At 45.3% G+C, this 17752-nt stretch overlaps 1 protein-coding gene across 4 annotated transcripts in view; it reads left to right on the top strand.

Annotated features, from left to right (window-relative positions):
- The window catches only part of emid1 (EMI domain containing 1), a 55562-nt gene that overhangs the window by 30257 nt on the left and 7553 nt on the right, over positions 1 to 17752 (top strand). For 3 of the 4 annotated variants that reach the window (XR_013077150.1, XM_076729934.1, XM_076729933.1), the window contains exons 4-9: positions 11289 to 11378; positions 11489 to 11550; positions 12013 to 12145; positions 13792 to 13836; positions 13929 to 14036; positions 16258 to 16365. Coding sequence is in view for 2 of the 4 variants with exons in the window: in XM_076729934.1 (XP_076586049.1) it covers positions 11289 to 11378; positions 11489 to 11550; positions 12013 to 12145; positions 13792 to 13836; positions 13929 to 14036; positions 16258 to 16365 (546 nt within the window). In the remaining 2 variants the exon portion in view is untranslated. The remainder of the gene's footprint in view (positions 1 to 11288; positions 11379 to 11488; positions 11551 to 12012; positions 12146 to 13791; positions 13837 to 13928; positions 14037 to 16257; positions 16366 to 17752) is intronic. The other variant, XR_013077151.1, reaches the window with a different exon arrangement.

Raw genomic sequence — 17752 nt, 5'->3', positions numbered from 1 at the left:
ATGTAACAGAGCGATGGAGCATCACAGGGTGGATGTCATATGATCCAATGGAAGAGATGTCTGATGTCAGTTTAGTTCATGATTTCTCCTCTCTTACCTGGGACTGTGTTTGGGGACCGCTCCTCTCTGTGAGAGTGAACGGTTGTTCTACGATCTCAGTAAAGTCTTTTATTTGAGGAGAGAATATGAGTCATCTAAATCAGGAGCTTTGAGCCCTGCTGTTGAGTCAGGCCCGCATCTACGCTGATAGACTGTGTGTGACTCAGCCAGGTCCAGGACTTCGTCAGTCATGCAGCATGTCGGACACACAGACGCAGCCGGCTGTGCTTCTATCAGCCAGAGCTCTGTGTCTGCTTTCCTTTCATGCATGAACGTATCTGCGGTCAGAGAAGCTATTATGGTCCTGAATACTCAAAGAGCAGATACGGTGCAGTGTCTCTGTGGTGATACATCGCAAGAACCCATGAATCATAAAGGCTTCATCGTGCTGAAAACAAACTAGCTTGCCCACACTTGCACACCTGGGAGACTGTTTAGGTTAGGCTGGAAACTTTATTATCCACAATGTGGAAAATTGCCTTTGGCTTCACCACAATCAACAACGGTGAAAAACAGTCAATTAGGAGAGCTTGGAGTTCAGTGACAGGCAAGTACAGCCGAGTACAGGTTTGAGACACTGATGATCCAACAAGCACCTCGTCTGAAGCATACCTAGGCATTACATTTTTTGTTTTTTTTTTCTAGTATTAAAGGGTTATATGGTTCACTTTGGACTGAAAGAATTTTATTTCCCCACTGAGTTTCTGAAACTGCTTCAAACTCCCATCATCGTTTCACACAGTTCCTTCATTTTAGCAGCAGTTAAAAATCAAAATAAACGGGTCTTTCTCCAAGCTCTCAGATGGAGGGCGTTTTTACTCAACACTTTGTGTTTCTACAGTCTGTTTACATTGGCAGTCATTTACAATGACAAAGGGAATATCTGATGAGTAGATGTTGCAAGTCAAATTTCTCCTCGCTGACTCCTCTGCCTCTGTCCCATTTTAAAGTATGTGGTGAAACAGTGGTCTTAAGCTATTTCAGAATGCTACATCCAACATTTTTCACCCTGACAAACCTCTGAGCAAGCCCGAATACCTCCACGGTAAAATGATCCAAACTTATGAAGGCAAAATGGAGATTAGGGTGTTATGTGAGAAGTCCCAAAGGAAACTGACAAATCAAATGATTTGTTATGGTGGAGGAAATGGACAATGCTCTCCGAGAGAAGCTGAATCATGAAGAAAACTGAAACAATAGTGAGGAAAGATTTGGCCTACTTCTTACCACACATGTCTGCTGCTCTCAGCTCAGTTATAGCTCTGCGGAGTGAGGCAGGTTTATGATTTGCTATTGAAGCACAATATCGTCCTTAGGGGAGATGGAATGGCTACAGTCTGGCAATCTGTCCTGGCTCTGGACGGACGAGTGCAGTCACTATCACGCAGTCATTGTGTTGGACTGGAGCTTTTGTGTTTGGTTGCCATGGATCCTGCTGCTCGGTTGTCAGCGCGAGCTTGATTGTTTTTATTGTTTACATGGGTGGTTAAGGAAAAGTATAGGTTATTGAAACCTTCGTCTTAACAAGACTTGCTCTCGCGTGTACTCACACACAAATCATACCACTGGAGGGAAATTACATCTGGCTGGTGTGGCAACAGGCCTCTAAGCCGTAATAAGTGAGCGTTCAGACCAGCCTTGGACAAATAAACTGCGTGTTGGACTGGACTTGTCCTTCAAACACTCAGGGCAAAGGATTTACTCACCCAGCACTGAGTATGTATAGCGGAGGAGAAGAGGCAGGATGTTTAGCTGAAGGTTTGTGGATTGGCCTGTGCTCTGCTTGGCTGCAGCTGTGGGCAGAGAGCTGGAGCGCTTGTCAACCTCTGCATGGCAATGAACAGGGTCAGAGTGAAGGGGCTGCCGGCCAGGAATTCAGCAGCATGTTTTTGCAGAGAGCAGCAGTGTGTAAACTCTCCACTGCCTATTGCATTTGGTCGATTCAACACCTTTTTATTGCTTAGCCTTTGGAACCTACTGTTTGGATGGTTTTCATCCTCCACAATGTTCTTTCCTTCCATTTTATTAGAACTTGGGTCTCATTCAGTGTCGGGCAGTTATACAGTTCTTTGAAACAAGATACAGTAACGTTTCTTTTGTCACGATCAAGCGATTGCAAATTGAAATTCAGCAATTACGTTTACTAATCCCAGGAATTCTGCATTACTTGTAGACATTTTAGAGGAGTGCTTGTTTGCTGTCCTAACAGGAGTTGGATAGATTGTGTGTTTGGTGGAGAAACTGGTTGGTGACATTTTAGCTTTGTGCTCAAAGTTAGGAGAGATACGCCTTCCAGTAACGTGTGAGGGTGTGTAAACTCTGCAGCTTCAATGTGAGGACAGGGCTTCAGTGTTAAACTGGCTGCTTGTTAAACTATATGCTAAGTTTCTGAATCACCTTTGACCTTTTAATGAGCGATAACTAATGCGTAAGTACATTTTTAAGTCACTGGTTCCCAACCCGGGGCTCAAGCGTCATGTGGGGTCATGAGGCCTTCAATGGAAGTTGTTATTTATGAAGTATAGATTGACTATATTCACAGAACCTTCACTCTCTGCTAAACAGCCTCATCCTGCATGAGAAACGTACGCAGTTAAAGCAACCAAAGAGCTAATAGAACAATGGCCAAACATCAGGGAGAATAAAACACTGAATTTGTCAAAAACAAAGCATATGAAGTATGTGTGACGTCCAGCAGATGTTTTGGTCACTAACTGGGTTAATTACACAGTTCATGAGTTGTTCTGTACTGTTATTGTTATGCATTGAATATAAAATGAAACATCCATATCCATGTCACTACGTCAGGGGTCGTCAGTTTCTTCATGCTGGAAAAAGGTTGTTTTAAGTAACTTCTCCAATGCTGATCTTTATTGACTTAGATTTGTCTGAACTGTCTATTTTAAATAAACATTAAATTTAGATTCAACTTATTTAGAAGAGGGAAGTTAAGGTGAACAGAAAGATTATAACCAGCTATGACCTAATACACTCCTCGCTCCTGTTGAGTCTTGTATCTTTGTTATTACTGACAGTCTGGCTGCGCTCTTTGTTTAGTGAGTTAGATAATATGGTTTAGCTGTTGGCATCTTTACAGCTTGTCTTCTTCTGCTTCTTGCCCGCAATAGAAACGATGGCCAAATACTGTGAGACCCAAGTCCCAATATAGCAGAATTATCCTTTAACGGAAAACCAGCTTCACAAAATGTTGATGAGGTTAGTTTATTTTAGTCACAATGGCTTATAAAGTGTGCGGCAGCTCAGTGCAGCATGCATGATATTTAAATAGCAGCAGCTTAATGTGTTAAAATACATGCATGCGTGCGTGGGGGGGCTGTAATTCTGGTCCTGGTGGTTTTTAGAGCTGTTTGTCGGCCACTTGCGGCAGTGCTTTGGGTGAGAGGAGTGTGGTTTAATTACTGCAGTGTGCAGGGAGTGTTTTATATGGAGAGGTCACAGACAAGACGGACCCCTCCCTAAACCCCACACTAAAGCAGCCGCAGAGGAGTGTGTGGTTTCATCCAGTCGTGTCCGGGTCCGCAGCCCTGGAGTCTTGTTTTCACGGGTCTCCCTGGTGACCACACCAGAAGACAGAGATGGAGGGACGGGGAAAGAGGCTGCACATCAGTGGACAAGATGCCAACCGAGGTCATTGAAAGAGAGAGTGACGCCAAGGAAAAGTTTACAAAGCTGCTTTTATTTGGGTCAACCGGGGTCATGAGGGAGGAGCTGGGTTTCATCAGGCTTCTGTGTTATTGTGTCTCTCTTAATAAAAGAGAAGGGTGTTTGCTGGATCGTCGGCCTCTGCCTCAGACTTTTATTAGACATCTGCTGCTTTCAAGTGGAGGAAATGTTTAAAGACTGGCGGGTGGATTTGCAGCCCATCCCGACCACATACTATCTCAAATCAGCACGCTGCAATCTGACAGATGTGCCCGGGACCAATTTTAGCCCCTTTACACAAACCACTGCATTGTTTGCTTTTATGGCACCCTGAAAGTGGTTCCCATTTTGCCATATGCTTAAAGTTTTTGTTTTTTGAGATAAATTAGAGCAAATTAGAGTAATTCCATTTTTAAATTCACTTAAATTCCTGGGTTTTGATGTTTGCGTAAACACCAGATTCTGTCTCTCTTTGCGGCGTTCTCTTTGAACACAAACTGCCTCTCCTGCTGTTGTGGACGCTCAGGCAGCGTGTTGCTCAATGAACAATCACTCAAGCTTGTGATGAAAGGAGTGAACGCCACCACACTGCTACACCCCAAAACAAGTGGTTAGCAAACAGTGGAGGCAGGTCTGCTCTGCACAGTCATTAGAGGCAACAGTGGTGAGTGATTATGAAACAAAGCTCAATTTCCCTGTAATTAGTATCTACGAGTGCCTCGAAGGTGTTCTCGACAGTCTGGACCAAACCTCTGTGGGGTGGATAGTTGTAGGTCTCTCATGATGAGGCCTTCTGGAAAATACAATAAGCAGGAAGTATGACGGGGGGGGGTTATGGAAAGTGAGTGCTGTATCCTGTGCAGAAAGGTTTACCCCACAGCTGTCTGTGTCCAGTGTGGCCAGTCTCCTGTCCCAGAATGCCAGTGGCAGCACATGTCCTTAGGCCAGACAAACACCTCTGTCAGCAGACCGCAGTCACCCCACCAGTCAGACCACTCAGCCCGGCGCTGCTCTGTAATTACACACCAGCGCCTGCTGTGGAGGGGGCGGGAGGGGGCAGCCAGACTGAGATGCAGACCCCATCACTGCCATCAGCATCACTACAGGCATGTGCTGGAAAAACAGAGAGAGTGAGAGAGATAGGGAGAGTGAGTGAGAGGGAAGGTGAGGTAAAGGCAGCCCTGTCTGGGACAGAGAGGCGGGGGAGAGCTGGGGGACCCTCCTCCTTCCTGTGAAAGATTAGAGGCTGTGTGTGCGAGCACATCTGGATGGGCTGGACGAGCTCAAACGACTGATGTGAGAATCGGCAGAGCCAAGCTGAAGAAGATTAGTGAAACAGCACTGCTGGTTTGACAAAACTGGCCTCTGCAGGATTTATCTTTGTTTGTGTGTGTGTGTGTGTGTGTGTGTGTGTGTGTGTGTGTGTTTGTGTGCAACAGGCTAGAAAATTATAGAAATATCTATAAATACATGTTTTTAAAAACCTCTAGTTAGCAGCTGAAGTAGGCATCCAATCACAGACCTTATTGTCAGGTTCAGACAGCTCCAAGTGACCCGAAATACAACAATGTCCTTCTCAAGTAGAAGTGCAGTACTTATTTATGTACTATATTCACTGTAATGTAAGTAGAATCAAGTCAAAACTGATTTGCAAGATGGTTTACAGTAGAACTACTGTTGCCGCTTGACTTTTTTGCACTTCTGCACAGCAAACTGCATGTCATTATCGCATGTCATTTTTATACTCATTCTAAGTTTTGAAGTATTTTTTAAGTACATAAACCATCTCCTCAGGTGCAGACTAAACATTTTTAATTATGTTTGCAGTGACTGATGGAGGTCTAGGTCTGTGGAGGGTGTGGTTAGGGTGGTGTGGCGAGTGTGCGCAGCCCTTCACTGCCTTGTCTTAAGTGTCTGTGCTGATTGATGAGGTGAGATGTGTGTGCAGGAGGTGAGAACCTCTCTGACCCTGCATGCTCTCACCTCAGGGTCCTGGAGGCTGTAGCATGGTTTCATTTGCAGCAGAACTTTGCAACACCTCACCTCCACTTGTAAAGCAGAGCAGATGTAGACCGGCCACCTCAATGCACTTGTTTTCAACGTAAACACAGTGTGGAGGTGCCGGTTCAGTCTCCCTCAGCTTATCTTTTCCTCTGGGATCAATTATCTGACCAATTGTTATGGCAAGGCCGCACTTGCTTCTCACCTGTAATTACAGCTGAACCTGTCCAGTGTGTGGGCTGCTCCTCTTCTCAGGCGGAGAAGTGGGGGGAGGCAGAGTGGCTGTTCCAAAGGAAGGAAATGATGAAGTGTGTCCCACCCTTTAAGTCAATCACCTAATAAAAGAGACCTGTGACCCTGGGAAAGTGCAGTAAACGCTGGGGTTCAGATGCAGGTTTTGCGCTATGCAGAGCTCCAAGCCCTGATGACTGAGACTCGTCAGCAGTATGGAGGTGGGAGCTGCTGATTGGACCGCTTTAATTCTCTTAAATACTGAATGAGATTGATTTGAGCAGACCATCAGTGAAAGGGGTTGATCCAGCAACCTGTGTAGAAGAGAGGGATGCACCCATCCATATTTACTCAGGGTATGTGTGTGGGAATCAAGAAACAGCCTCATTTGAGAACCAATTCCAAGTTATCCAATCCACCTTAATCGTATAATTACATCAAACTTAAGTGTCTACACTGCTGGAAACAAGGAGTCATGGCAGAGAGGAAGACATGGTCCTCACAAAGAACGATGACAACAGTGATGGTCATTTGAAGCAAGGGTGGAAACATCCTTCTCCGCCATGTGGGCTTAAATTCCAGGAATACTTTGTATGTATTCGACGCTCTACACACCAGTTCCCAACTGTGCCGCACGTCTGTTACTGAGGGAAAATATCCTGTTATAATAACATTAGCACCATGCAGGCAGCCTCAGCAGTTTTTTTCTCAGACTAAGAGGCTACAGCCAGCTCGGCTCGCCGACACACACCTGAACCACCTGCAGAACTGCTCACATCTCTCCCACAACCTTAGATTGCTTCACTTTGATCGTGAAGTGATTTATTTACCAAATTTAAACCCCCTGTGCATCAGAATTGATGATTGAATGGTTCTCACATTGCTGTCTGACATTCATTTCATCTTGATTTCATCTTGGTGTAGCAGGTCTGTGTGAAGGAACTATTTTTTGAGTTGCACTCTACAACAATGTACTGAAGTTATTTTTAAAACGTAGACAAACCGCTCGCTCAGCGAACACTGGCTCTGAGAAGCCTCCTCGTTCAGCTTGGCTTATTTCTAGGTGCACAGTGAGTGGACCGTGACTCTGTGTGTGTGTGTGTGTTTGTGTGTGTGTTGATCTAAAGGCAGCAACAGCAGTCTTCAGTCTGTCTGAGGTGGTGCAGAGACAGAGACAAACGCCTCTCCTGGTTGGCTGTCAGCACCTGGTCACTAATGATGCTGCAGCGCTGAGCTCAGCTAATTGACCAGACAGAGATGGATCAGGACCATGTACTCTGCTGTGTCTGCTCGCTGCCTGTTTGTCTGTGCGTGCGTGCGCGTGTGCATGTATGTGTGTGCGTTCTGCTGCCAGGCTCTGTACTGTATCTCCTCACGGGAACTTCAGACTTTGAGACAACACAGTTAGACTCAGGGAAACAGCACAGACAAGCCTTTACAGGCTGTGCAACACAACCTTCTGCTTCAACCTTGTCCTGTTATTTTCACCCTCTGTTGCAGATCATATGAGAGGACAACAAAAGTCTCACTCGCGCATCCATAAAGCTCCTTAAGGCCTTGCTGTCTGCAAGCTGCTGAATCTTTCTGCAGAAGCAGAAAACAAATAAACCTCAGTAGGTGATGAGCTTGGAGGATCAGGCCGTCAGTGCAGCAGAGTGTGAGATGTGTGTTTAAAGGCTCTGGTTGGCAGCGCTGACTGGGCTCTTAACATGAGGGCTCTGCTTTGTTTTCACTGGGAGAGTATCACTGGAGGAATGACCTTGGCCCATTAATAATACAGCTAGTGTGTGTGTTTGTCACATGTGCACTTTCTCACACAGACACACACACACAGACAAAACTCTACACGACAGCACACACACCTTCGTTTGTGAGGTGAGGTGCAGCTGCATTTGTGGTCGTTGTGCCCTTGGCTCTGACTGTGGTGGTACCAGCAGAGCTCCAAGTGGGATTTAAGGCCAACAATAATGGCTTTGGAGTAAAGCTGTCATAATAATGATGTATTGATGTAATCGTAACGTCCCTCTCATACTCTGGAATCCAGATCAAAAATTCTGCATTCTCTTTGAGTGCGGTCAGTTCACACGAGGGCTTGCTCTTCACACTTGGCATGAATGTGTCTGTGGTGTTGGCTCACAGACACAGTCTTTTTCTGTCCACTCTGTCGTGTCTCACTCTTGTTTCAAACTTTTTCTAATGTCTATCCAGTTTGCCAAAAGCCACTTCAGTCTTCAAATATGTTTTATTTCCCTCTCAGCAGGTGCAATTCCCCCATGAAAAAAAATTAGTTATAATCATAAATGATAACCTTAAATGCATTTCAGCATCTCACGTGAAGTGCAGTTTGTCTCAGCTGTATCTGGATACAAGCCAGCCTAGTATTGATGGTTAAACAGTAAATATTTCACTTAAACAAACTTATATTCATTATATTATAGTTTAACTACGCTGACATGTCAGTATTTTCTTTTGATTAGACAGGCTAGTGTTCAGTTTACTCACCCTCAGTGTTTTCCATTTATCCAAGCAGCAGGTGATGTGCAGCAGAGGCAATACGAGTGAGAAACAAGTCCTGCCCGGTTTCTATCTCCGGCCTGCAGGGCTACATGTGTGTCTTGGCAGACCTACTGCTCAGATTTCGCCACACAACTTCACCGGTCTGTCTAACCTTCGCCCCCGCCTACAGGCTCAGAGAGACTGGATGCTGTGAGACCTCGTCTCCACTTCTGGATACCTTCAGAGCTCTCAGAAGGTATCCAGGTATCTCTCTGAATCTGATTTGCTTTTTAGAGGCTTCTTATCACTTCACCTGCTGCCCTTTATGCACAATATTCAGTGCATATCATCATGCACTTGAGCATAGACAGTCCCACAGGTCGTCCTTCATAACTGCCTGAATACACACTCTCATTATGAAACAGGAAAGATAACCTTCTTGCCGCGACCTTCGCTCATATCTTCTTCCTTCCCCTGTGAGATTATTGCGCCAGCAGAGGCAAAGATTATTCAGAGTGTTTATAAACAAATTACTGAACTGTGTGTGTGTGTGTGTGTGTGTGTGTGTGTGTGTGTGTGTGTGTGTGTGTGTGAGAGTGAGTGAGTGAGTGAGTGAGTGAGTGAGTGAGTGAGTGAGAGAGAGAGAGAGAGAGAGAGAGAGAGAGAGAGAAAAGTAGAACAAGAGACAGAGCTGATGTCAGGACAGCCTCTGGCCCGCTGAACTCTCTGCGGGGGTATTCCTCTAATGAAGAGCTGTGACTCAGTCGCTGATTATGGCCCAGTGCATCGTGGGGGCAAAAGGTCAAATACATTCGCACATTTTGTTTGACACCCCCACCACCACCACCACCACCACACCCCCCACTGGGGCAATTAGCCCACTGAGAACAAAGCGTGGATACAATGAGCCGTGTCCATCGGGGGGCATTCATTATGATGTTATTGTTGGCCGAGACAGCGATGGCTCACACTGGAGACATCCAAGTCATCCTCCTTCTTCGGGGGCCTGCATGCACAGACGCCGCAGACCCTCGAGGTAACAGACACTGTCACAGGAGATGCAGAAGAAAAAGAGGGGTCTTGCAGGGTTTTAAATTTGTTTGGAGACAGAGAGAAAGTGTGTAAGAGGTGTGTGTGTGGGAGACAGTTGTCGTTGTGCCAAAGCTGGCTTAATGCTTCATACAATAGCTCGAGTGTGGGTGAGGGGATCTTGGCGCTCGAATGTTCTTTACTCTAGAGGGAGAAGAGGTGCCGTTAGGGGCGAGAGCTAGATTTCCTATCCAGAGCCTCCTTTGTAATTGAATGCAGCCATCTACATGAGCCGAGCTCCAGAGGAAAAAGTCCCCGGCATGTACACACACACACACACACACACACACACACACACACACACACGCTCACACACTCTTTGTCTTGCTGTCTTCCCCATGTGGACTGACGAGAGGTACAGACGAGTGAGGAGCAGATCAAAGTGTGTGTTCTCCTCATCGCCGTGCGAGGTTTTTATCGTTATCGAAATGTGGAAACGTTTTCTGCAGTCTAGAGCGCATGCCATAACATTTCAGTCTCAGGTCTTACATGGTTTAAATCCATCTACACTTGTAATCCTCTGAGAAATACCCACAACCCAAAACAGTGAAATCATGAGCACAGAGGTTGAGGAGGGGGAATTATTGGAGCGGTCTCAGTTTACCCTCGACCATGTGTTCTGTGTACTTTTCATACGCCTCCTTTGCCCTCTCTCTCCCCTCTCTTTGGGTAATCACTAAACCCGTTATGCTTTCCTGTCTTAAGTTCCCAAACGTTTATTTTTCTTCGTGACAGTAAGCCCTCCATTTTCCTTTCCCGGGTCTGCAGTGGATAGAGACGGATCATGACATGTGATGTTACAATAAGTGAGGCTTTTTAAGAAGAATGTGGGTCCCCTGCTCCAGCCTGGTGCTGCAGGTGCCATTTCATGGCTTCTTTTAGTGTAGCACATGGCGTTGACTGTGGCGGCTGGCCACTGAACGGCAAAGACGTGCTTCCTGGTGGCTAATGAGGTGCTGAACCCAGCCTCTTGTTTGTATCAGGAGCACCTGGGCCGACCAGAGCCAGACAAAGGAGTCAGTCTGGCATTTCCACAAAGCTCTGCCCATTCAAAACATCCAGGACCCAGGGACACAAACTCCCACACTTCATAAAATGAAGGCAAGACAGAATGCGAGCCGAGACTGCCCATTCTCTCTGCACAAGGAAACTATTGTTTGTCTTTACACGCCCTCACTCCCAGACTCTGTGATTTTATACTCCAGAAAGAAACGAGGCAAAAGGAAAGCAACTTGGCAAAGACGCAGCGTGCACACTGTTTATCTCTTGGAGATGTAACAAAGACGAAAGCTGCAACTGTCTGTGTCGTCTCTACACCAGGCCAGCGTTTTGTCCGCTGTTTCAGGCTGATGGCAAGAAGCTCACCTGAACAACCTGCAGACCTTCCGTTTGTCCATATCATTGGACTGATGACATTACATGACACATAAAATGACATATTGACACCTGCTGCTTATTAAGTATTTGGAACGTGTTCCAGTCGAGAATTGAAGACATTTTTTCTTTTCCTTCTCCTTCAGACTCCTTAACTTTTAGCTTCATAGCACACAAACTTCAGTCTCCGTGAGAGTTTGGAAATGTGATTCCCACCTTTTGAGTCTCATGTTGCATGTGAATGGAAATAAAAACTTCTAAATTTAAAGCTTGTGTTTTCAGTGTCAAGAAATCACTATAACTTCTTTATTCTGTGTCTTTATCTTCTGTTACAGATGCAGGGAACCAGCTTGTAGCTCAAGAGGCAGTGAGGAAGCCATCCACGCTACGCCGCCCGCCTGCACGCACAGGAGAGCCGATCTCTAGTAAGAACTCGTTACTACTTTTACTGTACAACACAGTGATGAAGGTATACATAAACAAGTTTAAAGGTCTGATTCCTGAAGGTAAAGAAAGCAATTTTCTGCTTTTTCAGATTGTCTCAACTGCAGTCGAATCGCAGCTTTGGGTGATAGGCTGAGCTCACTGGAGGCAAAGGTATGTCATCCATAGGTGAAAAAAAAGGCTGAAGAGATGGAATGTGGGTGGAACTGAGGTGGGCCGAATGAAACCTGGGTACCGAGACCTGGTCACTAGCTCTTACTCAAAGCGGCCTTGCCCATAACTATGCAGAACTTTTAAACCTTGATGAAATTTAAATGAGGGAGTTGTATAAAAACTCATCTGTGTTCATTTCTCATGTACGTGCATATTAGCTAAAGAGACCAAAACCAGGCTTTAAACAAGTTTATTCTGCTGTGAAGTTGGCTGGTTTGCTCTGGGATCTATGGGAACTGACTTGCTTTTGGAGTCAGCCTCAAGTGGCCATTCGAGGAACTGCCGTTTTTGGCACTTATTGCCTCTGTTTTTCAGCCTTTGAGGTTGCTGCTTGATTCAGCGACAGTATCCCAATCACTGACAAATATGTTTAATTGCTTGTTTTATGTCTTCCTGTACCAGGTCCAATTACTGACTGCCCCAGCCTCCGTGTCACATCGTCACCTTCAGGGTAAAGGAGGAACTGTACCAGAGGCCTCATTACTGATGGGGGCTGTGCCCGCTCAGGGAGCTCCTGGTGAGCAGGGACCTGCAGGTATATCATGCTGTCATGCATGAATAAGTTTTAAGGTTAAAAATACTGCACATCTCCATTACGTGGCGTCCAGGGTTTTTATAATTGAGTCAGAAATTACTCCTTGCAGCTTTTCTCTGAGCTGCAACTTTTTTCTGCCCTCTACCTGCTCACCTCTGCTCGTATCCTATTTCCTCCGCTGCACATACACTCATTTCCTTTTGCAAAAGTAAGGGCCCAGTTGTCTGTGCTGCTCACTTTCAGCGCTGTGCGGAAAGCGAACACTTCAGTGCATGGAAGTCCTCTCCTCTGCTGGAGTCGAGCCCAGCTCTGGCTGCAGCTAAAAGTTCAGTAATCCTGCTGCGCTGTCAGAAATTGTTTATGAAGTGTATCAGATATGTTAAAATGACAGTCCCGGTGAAAATAGATGCCGTCTATGACAGTGTCCAAAATCACTCCCTCATTCGCTCATCCATTACTCCCCATATAAGATACTGAATAGTGAGCAGTAAGTTGAGACTTTGGGAATCTTTGTCATTTTCCCTCATAACTGACAGGTGCTGAGTCGCACAATGGACATCTATAAAATTTGATGCATTGCATTGTGGGACTGCTAGCAGAAAGTCCTGTGCAAGCCACAAGCTCTACTTTTTTTGTTCCATTGTGAAATTTTTGAGGTCGATGTATAATGAAAAAGTGTCACACTCGGAATTTTAACGCTCAAATAAGGACATAAAGTGCAAAATATACAGGAGGAAATATGTGGACACTGCTGATGTGTTGCAGGGGTTTCTGGCGCTCATTTCTGTCTACTACAGTGTCTTTAAAAAGAAAAAAAAAAAGCTAACACTGGGTGTCACCAAAATTGAAATTTTCACACTGTGGCTCTTTAGACGGCATTTTGTGCATCATAGCTAAACCTAGCAGAGCACTTCTTATGAAATGACAATGGGCGAATTGGCTTGAAAATTTCAAGAACACATTCATTGTACTCAATACATTGAAAAAGCTTTTCCATTTTGGCCGCTCTGTGAGATTTCCTCTAGCGTCACCAAGTCTCTAGCCTCAAGCAGAGATGGTCAGACTGCAGAGGTCTGACGAACACTTCATTCTAAATCCACACCACCAGACTTTTTCAAACTCGCAGTCCTCAGACCCAACCAACACTGACCCAAGTGACATCACTCGAGGAAACTCTGTGAGCCACAAAAGTCTTTGTACAACTTTTTTCATTCATGCAGCAGTAAGACCTTTAAACAGAATTTGCTGTGTACAGTCGTTTGAAGTCTCCTTAAACTTCAAAAGCCTTCTTAAAGTCACTCCCGCCAGAGCTCTGCGGTGCATCCATCACTAATTAACTGCAGCTTTTGCCTGCTACAATTGACATTCAAAATCACTCAACCTGCTCTCATTTTCAGAAATCCATCATTTGAGTCAAAATCAATGAACTGTCTCTTTAAAAACTACAAAAAGTTCTTTTCTGTAATTAATGAAAATATCTGGTATGGAAATTTAAATCAGCCCTACCGATGACATAAACACAGTAATGAGAAATCTTTTTGCTCTATTACTCAGACAGAATTTAGAGAGTTTCCAGGTGGTTTGGGCCCGGATATTTCCACAGAGCTACACCTCTCAATTAAGCCACCTCTCTGTTTTCATTACAGGTCCTCGGGGTGAAAAGGGGAGAGATGGACTTCCTGGCAGAGACGGTAAATTGTAACCATAGTTCCCTTTCAGTTGATGTAAAACCATTTAAGATGTAAACCATTCGTGATTACTCATGACTGTTTCCTCCTCTTAGGGAAGGCAGGGTCTCGAGGTCTGCCCGGTCCCATTGGGCCTCGGGGGGATGCTGGGACAAGGGGGCCATCTGGAAGCCCTGGATTGAAGGGATCCCAGGGACCTGCAGGTAAGAGAGGACTGAAAGTAGAAATACACAGAGCTCACCGTTAGCAGACAGTTGTGAGCTGAGAGACACAAATGAACGTCGTCTTAACAGATGTTGACACAGTTTGTCAAGAAGCACGTTGTAAAGATTTGTGCGTGTCACTGAGAGAGATGGAGGCTATTGCAGGGCAGTTGTATACTTGCCTGTCCGCTTAGCCTATTGTCTGTGGAACAAGACGTTTGAATGGCTCGCTGTTGACCAAAGACCTGTGGAAGCAACAGTGGAAAAATCAGAGAGATCTCCAACAAAAGCCTGACCCGTGATCTCCTGCTCCAGAGTGTTTGTCTTTCTCTTAAACCACTCGGTCAGCCCACAGACCCTCCAGTGGTAAACGCGTTCCAGTGGCCCCTGAGGCCTGCTGGTAACTTACTGGAATTTGGGCATTTTGTTGGTTGGCTTCTAAAATCATATGCTTCTAAAAGTGCTGTTTAAGTGGGCGGGTAAAGCATTTGTTTTCAGACCGCATATAACATGTGCTGCCGCTGCTCATGGTCACCGAACCAGAACAGACGCTGAATCATAAATCTGCTGGGTGTATTCGGAGCTCACTGGTTATGTACAAATAATAAATGACCAGTAGGAAAAAAGTAAATCCGCAAGCAGCTGTGAGTTGAATGACAATAAAGTAAATGGCGGTATAAGTGTGTCACAACATCTGCTCTGGCTATAGGCTGTTATTCCTCTGCTCTGGATCGTGAACGGAGTGCCTCTCCTTTCAGGCTAACATGTGACCCCTGCTCTGTGCCTGCTGCTGGGTAAAGATGAGATATAGAGCAAAAGTTAAACTGCAGACCCACTTTCCGAGAAGCGCCATGTGACATCAATCTGAAATGAACATGAGCTATATATACACAAATCCCAGGTCTTTATGATTTCCATATGCCTGCGGTGTTATTGTTTTTTCTGTCTCCATTACTTCACAAGTACCCAAAACCAGTGTTGTGTCTTGCATCCGAAGCTATGTTTTCCTTATTGTGCTGGGGTTTTTTTCACTTTAAAGAGAAAGATAAACACGGGACTGGAATGTGTCCAGTGTCAGGGAAAATGTAGACAAATGTGTTTTTGAGCCGGAGGTTATGGGAAAGATGGAAGAAAAGTGAACTTTTGTTGTTGGGAGAAGCGATATTGTAAGTTATGATGAGTCCTGATAAGTTACAGGAGAGTTGTGTTGCAAATGTTGACTCATATTTTGACGCAGCGTCCCCCAGCTGCTCTGGGGAACCATTATTCTGCTTGAAAAATGTAAACTGTTTTCTCCAGTATGTCACATCAGTTCTAAAGGGCCACTTTGATTGGCCGTTTGAACCACTGTGCCGCGGATTGTTGCTTACAGTCTCCCCCGTGCAGCCAAAACACAGCCGGTCATGCTGCAGTGTTTACCGAGGCTAAGTGAAAACGGCCCACGGAGGTGTCAAATCAGAGCTGGAATAACATTACCTTGCAAAGGAGTAATTAGTGGACTGTCATTTTCAGTTGCATCAGTACATAAACAGAGAGGTGGTGAGTTTGGGTCTGTCTGAGTTGGTGTTTCGGGGGCAGCGTTACCTCAGGAGAGTCCAAACAATGAGGTCAGATGGAGTTGCGGTGCTTTTTTCCACCTTCATAAAAAGTGGCAGGGGGAGGAGGAGGAGGGACACTTTCACTGACCGGCCCATATGGACCAGCTACAGCCTGTTACTGACACACATGTACGAAAGTTAGCGGTGAGCATGCAGGGAACATTTAATTTACTCTGAAGCGGTGCCAGTAACACTTTGCAGAGTTTCGTGGTGTTTATTTGAGCTTTCCCACACCCCAGAGTAAGTTCCCAGCACCGGATCATTAAACACCCTCCTCCTGTTAATTACAGAGTCGTCAGAGTCATACACTTCTCCTCCTCTGTCCAGCTGCTGATTTTACTCCACATGTGCACAGGCACAGATATAAAGGCGGTCTCACACACACACACACACACACACACACACACACACACACTGCTGCCAGACACCATTATGTTGCATCATTCAGCACTTTATCTAATCCATTTCCTCTCTGGTCTTTGTCATAGTTTATCCTCCTATCATCACGCCCCCTCAGTTCATTAATCATTATCCTCTGCACAAGGAAACTTTAAGATCATATTTTGCTGTGGCATTCCTCCTGTCTGTCACCACAGTGACATTTCTGTCCTCCCTCATCTCAGGCCCTCGTGGTCCACCAGGACTCCCAGGAGAGAGGGGTCTACCAGGCCCGCCCGGCCCTCCAGGGCCTCCAGCGCCAGCCAGTGCCCACATCCCAGATCCAGACCACAGTAAGACCCTGGATGACCAGCATACCATGACACAAACTCCACACAATTAGTTAAAAGTAGTCTTTGTATTTATGAAAAACATGAGTCTTAAGACTGTATGATTTAGTGTTGCACTCAAAAATCAATACAGCAGAACCAGATGCATCTTTTTTTATTTCACATGTTCTTCTTCCTCATCAAAACCTGGTGCCTACAGTACCCATAATGCAACTGAACCACAGTCCAGTCAGAGATATGAGTGTGTAATGTTAGTTGCAGTTAATATAGCCTCGGGCTAGTCTCAAGCAGAGATGAGGAGCGGGCGACAGACGTCTGGTAAGATGACTTCTTTCTAACTCCACAGCGCCAGATTTTTTTCTCTTTCAAAATCTCAGTCTACAGACTCAAATAACCCTGACTCAAGTGCCATCACCTCAGGCCGTCTCGCATAAACCAGACCTATGGAGGAAGGCCTGGCTGCAACCAGTATCATTCTGCTGTAGGAAAAAAACGCTGACAGTGCCAAACTCCTGGCTAATCCAAAAATAGCCAAAGGTGGAGCATGGGTGGAGCTGAGACAGGACGAAAGAAAACTGGTTGCTGAAACCTAGCAGCTAGCTGTCACTCAAAGCAACCATGCCCATAATTATGCATAGCTTTAAGCCTTAATATCATTTTAACAAGTGAGTTATATGAAGATTCACCCCTCCAGTTGTCATGAACGATGAAATTAGCTTTAGACACCAAAACTGTTGTTTATACCAGGCTGTAAACATATTTATTTATGCTGTTGAGTCAGGCATTTTAATGTGGAGGTCTATGGGGATTGACTCACTTTTGGAGCCAGTTTCAAGTGGTCATTTGAGGAACTGCCCGGGGGGTTGCTACTTGGTAAGGAGATGAGCACTGGTGATGAAACGGCCAAATCCCTGCAAGCTGCTGGCTTGTTTACATCTGTACCGTTAGCGACCAGGTTAGGGTTTGGATAAGTTGCTATTAACAGTGTGTAGGTTGCTACCTTGAGTTCCCCTTTTCACAGACATATTGCTACCTCAGAGTTTGTTGAAAGCCATAACATTTTATCAAATTTATCAAACATCATGCAGCTCCCTCTGGAGCCACAAAAGGCCTTCTGAAACTTCTACAACTGGTACGCCCAAATTTATCCTCATATCATTGCACTTCCCCGTTTCAGTTCAACGAAAGCTTTTGTTCTCAGGCTGGATGATGTTGCTTTTACAGACTTCTAGCTTGACTCTTCAACCCGCTGATATTCGTGTGTATTTAGCAGCTTTTCAGACATGTTCTCTCCTGAAGTGTGGGAGCTCTCACGGATTTTAGGACTAATGATAAACAAAAGAAACAAAGAGAATGAGAAACAGACAGGATGGTTGTAATCCTTTAACTG

This window comes from Chaetodon auriga, chromosome 5 (assembly GCF_051107435.1).
Source record: "Chaetodon auriga isolate fChaAug3 chromosome 5, fChaAug3.hap1, whole genome shotgun sequence".
Taxonomy (NCBI): domain Eukaryota; kingdom Metazoa; phylum Chordata; class Actinopteri; order Chaetodontiformes; family Chaetodontidae; genus Chaetodon; species Chaetodon auriga.
Note: the sequence above shows the minus strand (reverse complement) of the source record. Positions and strands in the feature narration are given on the sequence as shown.